Raw genomic sequence first — 9,644 nt, 5'->3', positions numbered from 1 at the left:
ATTACATACCAGGGTTACTTACTTTCTGTTACATTTGCTTCCGCACACAACATTTAAATACTTTTGTACATTGTAGGATACAACATTTATTGTGAAAAGCCATATTTAACTAATTATTATTAATCTGTAAAATACTATTTGAACACAGACCACTGAGGTAGGTGTTTTGCTATTTACAAACTAATTTGAGGTTAATGCTAACAATAACCCAGAGATATTAAACCAAGTTTAGTTTGATTTATTTGCAATAATAGTTATCAAATCTGTTGCGTAGCGCAACCTAAAATTATGATCCAAATGACGAACACCCTTTTTTAAAAAATACTACTTTTAGTTTTAAGTCGAGTTGTACCCGAGAATGCACGATAGATGTTGCATATACTCTTTGCACATAATTGCGAGATTATCACGTATTCTCTTCTCAATTTTATTAGAAAAAAAAACATCAGTCATTGTGTCACTGTCACATTTGATTAATTAAAATTAATTCGCGCATTTTTCAACACACAATGTTCAATTAACGCAAAATAAAGTTTCTCAAGTAGTAAGATGTTTTTTAAAGTGTAATACGGGAAGTGTGATCGCCAAATGTAAGGTAACACATTTTAATTAATTAATAGATATAATTAGAACCAGATCGAAGGTACTGCCCCAACAGGCAGTGAGCAACACGTCAGGAGGAGAAGATAAAATCCCCCGGTGTTCTACATGTTCCTAACGAGCCGGATACAGCAACTGTTCCCGTTTATGTAAAGCTGGAAGCTGAATTTTCATTAATTATAGCACGAGGGCGATCATCTCTCGTTTCTGCAAAGGCGTTTTCACGCAGTACTCAAGATTTTCTCACACTATTCGTAAAAAACATCACTCGTTTCCTCATTTCTTCGCAAAGAAAAGACATAGTTTTTATTCTCTCATATACACACATTGGAGTTTTGGCGGTTCCAGGATCCAAGGTTGTTCTATTAGCGCCGAGAGGCCGGTATATCGACATCGACACTTGCAAGGGATAAGGAGTTTATGTGGTCGCGGTTGGACTTAATGTGCGGTTTGGTAATTTATTGTAACTTTTACGAATTGTTTTTTGCATTGTCGCATGTCATTTTATTTTTAGATTTTAGATTCGCAGTGATTATAAATAGATTTTTATGGTAATATTATTTAGTTCATGATACTAAGTATCTCTTGTTGTATTTAAAATTTGTATTATTTTTTCTCACGTTCAAAATGACTGATGTTGCAGAAATTATAAAATTGAGAGGGCATACTAAAGCTTGTATTACTAGAATTCAAACATTTGTCTCAAAAAACCAAAATGTAGTTTTAGATTGCGGTCAATATATTGCACGCAAAAATGTATTAAATGAAACTTATCGCGAGTATCTCAACCTACAAAAGGAACTTGAATTAGAAGATTTTGATAAATATTGTTCAGATAGAGACATAGTTGAAGAACAGTATTATAATTTAGATTCATATTTGTACGAGAAAATCACGCAATTATTTGCAAAACCAGTTCAAACTCAACCTATTGTAACAAATGTAATACCATCTGTTAGCACAATTCAAAATGTAAAGTTGCCAGAATTAAAAATACTTTTTTTCTCGGGCGAAATCTCAGAATGGCCCAGCTTTTTTGATGTTTTCACCAAATTAATAACAAATGATAAACAGTTATCTAATGCTCAAAAACTTATTTATCTCAAATCAGTGTTAAGGAATGAACCGTTAAAGTTAATTGACAATCTAGAAATAATTGATTCCAATTTTGAAATTGCAATACAAAATTTATGCAATAGATTTGAAAATAAATATTTAATAGTAAACAGTCATTTGAACAGTTTATTAAATGCTCCACTCATTACAAAACCCAATGCACATGTTCTAAGGGATTTCTTAACTCAAATTAAAAGCCATCTCGCTGCCTTAGAAAACCTCAACATCTCGAATCAACTCACTGATTTAATTCTCATCAATCTCTTTACTCAAAAATTAGACTATAATACTAAAAGATCATTTGAAACCGAGCGTAATATAAACAAACTCCCAAGTTTAATGGAGTTCCTTGAATTTATTGAAAGAAAATGCAAAATTCTCGAAAATCTTGTTCCTGAATACTCTCATTCTCCGAAACAAAAACAACCTTCTCGTTTTACTTCTCTTAACACAGTTAGCAATTATTTGCAGTATAGTAGTAATAATCAGTATTTTAAATGTTTCTTATGTCAAAATAACTCCCATAAAATATACACTTGCCGGGAATTCTTAAATATGTCTGAAGATGAGCGTTTTCAAACGGTCAAGGCAAAGAAAGCGTGTCTCAACTGCTTGGCTAGTGGTCATTCAGCAAGCTCATGTACCTTTGCGTCAAATTGCGCTAAATGTAACAGGAGACATCACACATTGCTCCACTTCTCTAACGCTTCTACTCATAACTCAAATAGTTCTCGTTTCAGAACAAATCAAGATTCTCGTAGTCTACCCACTAGAAACACTCATTTCCAAAACACTCGTCACTCTCAAGACTCACAAGAAAATCATAATTCTCAAAATACTCGCCAGTCTCACAATATGCATGATACTCCAAATTCTTGTACTCACTCTAATGTATCTCGTGATCCCAATACTCAAAGCGAAACTTCAAGTTCACCTGCAATCCCACGAATAGCAAATCAATCTCAGTCTAATGATGTCTACCGAGCATCATCTCTCTCTACACTCTCAGGCAAAAAGGAGGTTCTACTCCAAACAGCATGTGTTACAATTTATGATTCTCATAATAATCCCGTTAAGGTTCGCTGCCTTACAGACTCAGCTAGTCAGCTTTCGTTTATCACTGAAGAATTAGCAAGTCGCTTGAAATGTATTCCTTACACAAAAAGTCTTCAAATTTCTGGAATATCCGAAATCTGTTCGACGTCGAATAAAATGGTGGATTTAAATATTTTCTCAAATGTTAATCCCACAAAACATTTTACACTCTCTTGTGCGATTCTCCCAACCATCACTTGTAAGCACCCTCAAATTACATTGGATTTTAATGCTCTCAAAATTCCACCAAACATTCACCTAGCTGATCCAGAATTTTGTACTCCTGCCGAAGTTCAAATGCTGCTTGGAGCAGATGTTTATTTCGACTTACTTACTTACGGGTTAATAAAATTAGGCCCTAATCTTCCTACCTTAACAAATACTCATCTCGGTTATCTTGTAGGTGGAAATGTACCTCAATCATCTGGGTCAATTGACTCATATTCTATACTTAACATTCAAGAAAATACTCAACCTCGAAATGAAGTATCCTTGTTCGTTCGAACTCAAAATACCGATTCACTCGTACGGTCGTTTTGGGAAATAGAAGAAATCTCGTCTTCTACTTGTACTTCAAAAATCCTAACTCCTTCGGAGCAACAAGCCGAAGATATTTTTAAATCGTCACTTAAAATATTATCATCTGGTAGATTCCAAGTAGATCTTCCTTTCAAATCTCCCAACGAATATAAAAAATTGGGCGAATCGTTTTTCCTCGCAAAGAAGCGATTCCTAAACCTCGAACAGAAACTGATCAAGTCAGATCAATTATACGCACAGTATAAACAATTTATTCATGAATATATTGCACTTGGACATTGCAGATATGTGCCTCTCTCCACTCGAAATATTCACTCTGATTTAAAATACTTTATTCCTCACCATTGCGTTTTAAAGGATAGCGTAACAAATAAGTTGCGTGTTGTCTTTGATGGCAGTATGAAAACTACCTCAAATCTAAGTCTTAATGACATAATGCTTCCTGGTTATACGGTACAACGCGAATTATTCGATATTTTGATAAATTTTAGATTATTTAAATACTGTATTGTAGCAGATCTACGTCATATGTACAGACAAATTCGAGTAAATCCCGAACAGGTATTTCTGTTGAACATCTTATGGCGTTATTCACCTCAAGAGGATTTGAAATGTCTTCAACTTGAAACTGTCACTTATGGATTAAATAACTCCGGTTTTCTCAGCACTAGATGTCTTAAGGAATTAGCTCAAAAACATTCCGACAAATTTCCCTTGGCTAGTGATGCTCTTTTAAATTGCTGTTATATCGATGATGTGCTGTATGGCTGTAACGATTTTGAAACACTCTTCGAAATTCATCGTCAATTAACCGAATGTTTGAACCTCGCTTGTTTCTCGCTTCATAAATGGTGTGCAAACTCACCTGAATTTCTCGCAGGTATTTCTCATATCTCTAATGAAGCTAGTTATGTAATCAATCCTGAAAATAACACGAACAAAATTCTCGGCCTATGTTGGAATTCTCACTCCGATCATTTTTCAGTTCTTGTGCCAAAGGTTACCGTTAAGGATACCTATACAAAAAGAGAAGTTCTTTCTTTAATTGCTTCCATTTATGACCCTATCGGATTGATTAACCCTGTAGTGGTATCTGCTAAATTAATTATGAGAAAGATTTGGTTAGAAAGGTCGAATTGGGTTGACCACCTCAGTCCAAATTTGCTTACACAATGGAATCTATTTTTACAAACACTTCCTCACCTCTCCAATCTCAAGATTCCTAGGTTGCTGCAAAATTCTAGCAATGTTACAAGTACTCAAATACATGGGTTTTCGGATGCAAGTCTTAGCGCGTATGGTGCTTGCGTTTATTTAAGAACATCACATGAAAATGGCTTTATCTCTTGCAATCTAATCTCCTCAAAGAGTCGTGTTAGTCCTGTAAAAGTTGTGACTCTTCCTCGATTAAAACTTCTAGGAGTATTATTACTCTCTAATCTTGTTACGAAGATTCTTTCTGTCTTGATTCCATCCCAATCTCAGATAAATTCTGTCAATTTATGGACAGATTCCGAAGTCGTCCTCGCATGGATTAATTCACACCCTTCTCGTTGGTCTACCTTTGTAGCCAATAGAGTAACTCAAATTCAAGAACTCACCTCCAACCATACATGGAGACATGTACGATCGAAAGACAACCCTGCGGATATATTATCTCGTGGTGCTACACCCTTGCAGTTGCTTGATTGTGATCTTTGGTTTAATGGTCCTCAATTTTTGTCAGATCCACACTTTGATTTCAACCTCTTTGTATATAATGGTCCTTCGAGTATTAATGTTGATGAACTGCCTGAACTCAAAAGGGTTACTCATCTGATCAGAAAACCAGATTCACAAGTGTATGATGCCCTCTGCAAATTTTCATGTTTCACTCGACTTCAGAGAGCTTTTGCATACTGCATTCGTTTTATTCACAATGTAAGAGCTAAGTCTCATAGACGTACAGGTCCTCTCACTCCAAATGAACTCTCTAGTTCTAAGTTAATGATTATCAAATTGACCCAGTCTCATTTCTTCAGTTCGGAAATCCAATTTTTAATGGATAATCGTCTGCTTAACGATAAGTCTATTCGTAAATTGAATCCCTTTCTAGATTCGTCTCAAATGATACGAGTAGGCGGTCGTCTTCTCTTTTCAGATGTTTCTTATGATCATAAATTCCCTCTACTGTTGCCCTCAAAATCACATATTGTCAATTTATTACTTACCCGAGAACATCGAAGACTTCTACATTCTGGCCCTCAAAATACACTGTCCAATGTTAGATTGAAATTCTGGCCTCTGGATGGTCTTCGACAAATCAAACGTATAATACAAAATTGTCTCACTTGTTACCGTTTTAACGCACAAGTCGCTTCCCAAATCATGGCTAATCTCCCGAGGGAAAGAGTTCAAATTGCACGTCCATTTATAAACGTTGGAGTTGATTTTGGTGGTCCATTTCCAATCAAGACCTCTAAACTCAAGAGAGCTCCCCTTACTAAGGCCTATATGGCAGTGTTTGTATGTTTAGCTACTCGCGCCGTGCATGTGGAATTAATTTCCAGTCTTTCTACTGAAGCGTTCTTATTGACTCTGAAAAGATTTATCGCCCGAAGGGGTAATCCGAGTATCATTTTCAGCGATAATGGCACCAACTTTCTAGGTGCGAAAAATCAATTGAAAGAACTTTATGAGTTGCTTCTCAAAGGTGATACCTCTGAATCTATTCGCTCTTTCGCTACTTCATGTCAAATTCAATGGAAGTTTATCCCTCCACGCTCACCACACCACGGTGGTATTTGGGAAGCTGCCATAAAGAGCTTCAAATATCATCTCGTAAGAATAATGGGTAACTCCAATTTTACTTTCGAAGAACTATCCACTGTACTTTCGCAGATTGAAGCAGTGCTCAATTCACGCCCTATCTGTGCGCTCTCAGACGACCCGTCCGATTTTTCCTTTCTTACTCCCGGACACTTCCTTATTGGATCTAACTTAATGTCTTATCCTGAATTAGATCTCTCTGATATTCAAGAAAATAAATTGTCTTTGTGGAATAAATGCACAAGAATTCAGCAGCATATGTGGAAGGTTTGGACTCGCGATTATCTTAATAGGCTTCAAAATAGACCTAAATGGTTCACTCCTCAGGTAGGCATAAAGCCTGATGATCTTGTCTTGCTTAAGGACGAAAACTCGCCTCCTCTCAAATGGCCTATAGCACGGGTAGTTGAGACATATCCGGGAAAGGACAACAAGGTAAGAGTTGTTAAGGTCAGAACTCCTGAAGGGTTATACGTTCGCTCTATTGCTAAACTGTGTCCTCTTCCTATGACTCACCTTCAAGAATTTTAATAGTTTTTTTTAGATTAGTTATACCTTTCTTCAAATTGTACATAAATATTTTTTTTTGATGCGTTCACATCAAGAGGGGGACTATGTTGCGTAGCGCAACCTAAAATTATGATCCAAATGACGAACACCCTTTTTTAAAAAATACTACTTTTAGTTTTAAGTCGAGTTGTACCCGAGAATGCACGATAGATGTTGCATATACTCTTTGCACATAATTGCGAGATTATCACGTATTCTCTTCTCAATTTTATTAGAAAAAAAACATCAGTCATTGTGTCACTGTCACATTTGATTAATTAAAATTAATTCGCTCATTTTTCAACACACAATGTTCAATTAACGCAAAATAAAGTTTCTCAAGTAGTAAGATGTTTTTTAAAGTGTAATACGGGAAGTGTGATCGCCAAATGTAAGGTAACACATTTTAATTAATTAATAGATATAATTAGAACCAGATCGAAGGTACTGCCCCAACAGGCAGTGAGCAACACGTCTGGAGGAGAAGATAAAATCCACCGGTGTTCTACACAGACAATAGTGACAATTACTCCATGACCCGTAAGTTTATTATATATGTCATGTACTAAATTTACTAGAGGATGATCTGAGAATATGTTTTTGATTACTGAATATGTATTGATGATAAGGAGTCATTAGATGTGCAAATCGCTACATTGCGGTCAGTTGGTTTCAATATACAAAAATCCTCGACGATACCGTATAGTTCTGCAGTGTATACACTACAAACGGCAGGAAGTTTGATTAGTTTTGTAGTGCTGAAAGAGGAAACAACAGCACTACCCACCCCTACATCATTTTTAGAAGCATCTGTATAAAGAACTTTATGAAACTGATTTCAATTAAGTAAGTCTAGGAACAATTATTTAATTATAGCTTTAGGAATATCATGTTTATTGAAAGAGCAAAGGGAAGTCTTGACATTCGGAAGTTACTTATGCCACGGAGGATGTGTAGATATATGAAAAGGTGAAGTTTCAGAAAGAACAAAACTGTCGAGAATAGAATTTAGTATGCAAGAGAGGGGTTGTGCAGCTCTAGTGGTCTGAGAATGATGAATGAGATTATTTGGTTGTATAATAAGTTGATAGATTGGATTTTGTGGATTAGCTGAGTGGTGGTTCGTTAGCTTCATAGTACATACTTTGAGCTGGGCTAGATCTGAAGGCACCTAAGCAGATACTAAGACCCGTATTGTGTACGGAGTAAGAGCTTTCAGATGTGACTTGGAGGCAGACATATAGACAAAACTACCATAGTCTATTTTTGAGCGAATAATGGATCTGTAAACTGTAAGCAATACCTCTTCGTCGGCTCCCCAATGAAAATGTGCTAAACTTTTTAGGATATTAATATTTTGTATTCCTCTACCTAAGAAAAAAAGCGTTAAGAAATGTAGCGATTGTAGACTCATTAGTTTAATGAGCCATGCCGTTAAAATACTGTTGCATATTCTTCTAAACCGAATTAACAATAAGTTCGAAGAAATAATTAGTCAAGAGCAGTTCGGGTTTCGGAGATGCCTTGGAACTAGAGAAGCACTATTTTCTATGCAAACACTCCTTCAACGATGTTGGGAGGTAAGAAAATCCGTATATATGTGCTTCATTGATTTTGAAAAGGCATTTGATCGCGGTCAGCATACCAGACTAATTACCGCCTTGCAGAGCATCCAAAGATGAGAAAGACATCAAACTTATTGCCAAACTTTACTGGAACCAAATAGCCATTATTAATACCAACAACAGAGAATCAAAGCCAATCAGTATTGAACAAGGCGTAAGACAAGGCTGTATACTATCTCTCACCCTCTTTAACGTGTATTCTGAGAATTTATTTAGGGAAGCTTTAAAAGATCAAAAAGAAATTATCATAGGAGGAGATATATTTAAGAATATACGGTACGCCGATGATACTGTGATTCTAGCTGAAAACATCGACGATCTGCAGGAGCTAATCAATAGAGTTGACATGGAATGCACAAATTGGGGACTGTCGATAAATATCGATAAAACTAAATACATGGTGACCAGTAAAGTGGATATCGGAAACTGATATTAAACCAACAACCGCTGCAGAGAGTTCAAATACCTTAGATATTGGATTACCCAAAATCTAGATCCATCCTTCGAAATTCGATGTAGAATTGAACAGGCAAGAAACTCATTTCAAAACTTCAAGCCTCTATTATCCAATAACTCATTAAATTTGGAAATCCGTGAAAAGTTTACAAGATGTTACGTGTGGTCTGTACTTTTGTATGGATGTGAAACTTGGACTTTAAACGCCGATATCATAAATAAAATCGGGGCGTTTAAGATGTGGTTGTATCGAAGGATACTAAAAATTCCATGGACTAGCAGAGCTAGAAACGAAGAAGTTCTTCGAAGAATGGGACATCAACGAACTCCATTAAATATTATTAAGAGGCGTAAACTAGAATATCTTGGACATATAATCATAGGACCAAGATATGAGTTCCTTCGGCTAATTCTCAACGGTAAAATCGAAGGAAAAAAATGGATAGGACGAAAGAAACTCTCTTGGTTGAGGAATTTGCGGCAGTGGACAGGTTTGACAGCGGACCAATTGCTACACGTAGCGCAAGACCGAGATCAGTATAAAAATATTATAAGCATGGTAGTCGCCGACGTTTCGTAGGGATATGGCACTCTAAGAAGAAGAAAAATATTTTGTAAGCAGTTGCCTTTCGTTTCCTGTATGTGTGTATTCCAAATAAGTCTGGAGTCGAAGGTCAGTCCTAAGACTTTATGATGATCAATAACATCTGGTAATACTCCGTTGTATGTCAAAATTGGATTGTCTTTTGTCGTTTTTCTGCTAAATCTCATGATTTTAGTTTTTTGAGAAGAGAAGGAAAGCCCAATATGCCTCGACCACCTTTCTATATTATCAATGGCTGTTTGCATTAGTCG

General features: G+C 36.1%; 1 protein-coding gene across 1 annotated transcript; it reads left to right on the top strand.

Annotated features, from left to right (window-relative positions):
- Positions 1-1,227: 1,227 nt before the first annotated feature.
- LOC140444507 (uncharacterized) lies at positions 1,228-6,690 on the top strand. Its single transcript, XM_072536265.1, has one exon. The coding sequence runs from the start codon at positions 1,228-1,230 to the stop codon at positions 6,688-6,690; it is 5,463 nt and encodes a 1,820-aa protein (XP_072392366.1).
- Positions 6,691-9,644: the final 2,954 nt, after the last annotated feature.

This window comes from Diabrotica undecimpunctata, chromosome 6 (genome assembly GCF_040954645.1).
Source record: "Diabrotica undecimpunctata isolate CICGRU chromosome 6, icDiaUnde3, whole genome shotgun sequence".
In the NCBI taxonomy this organism is placed as follows: Eukaryota; Metazoa; Arthropoda; class Insecta; order Coleoptera; family Chrysomelidae; genus Diabrotica; species Diabrotica undecimpunctata.
The sequence above is the reverse complement of the archived record's forward strand: the minus strand, read 5'-3'. Positions and strand labels throughout refer to the sequence as shown.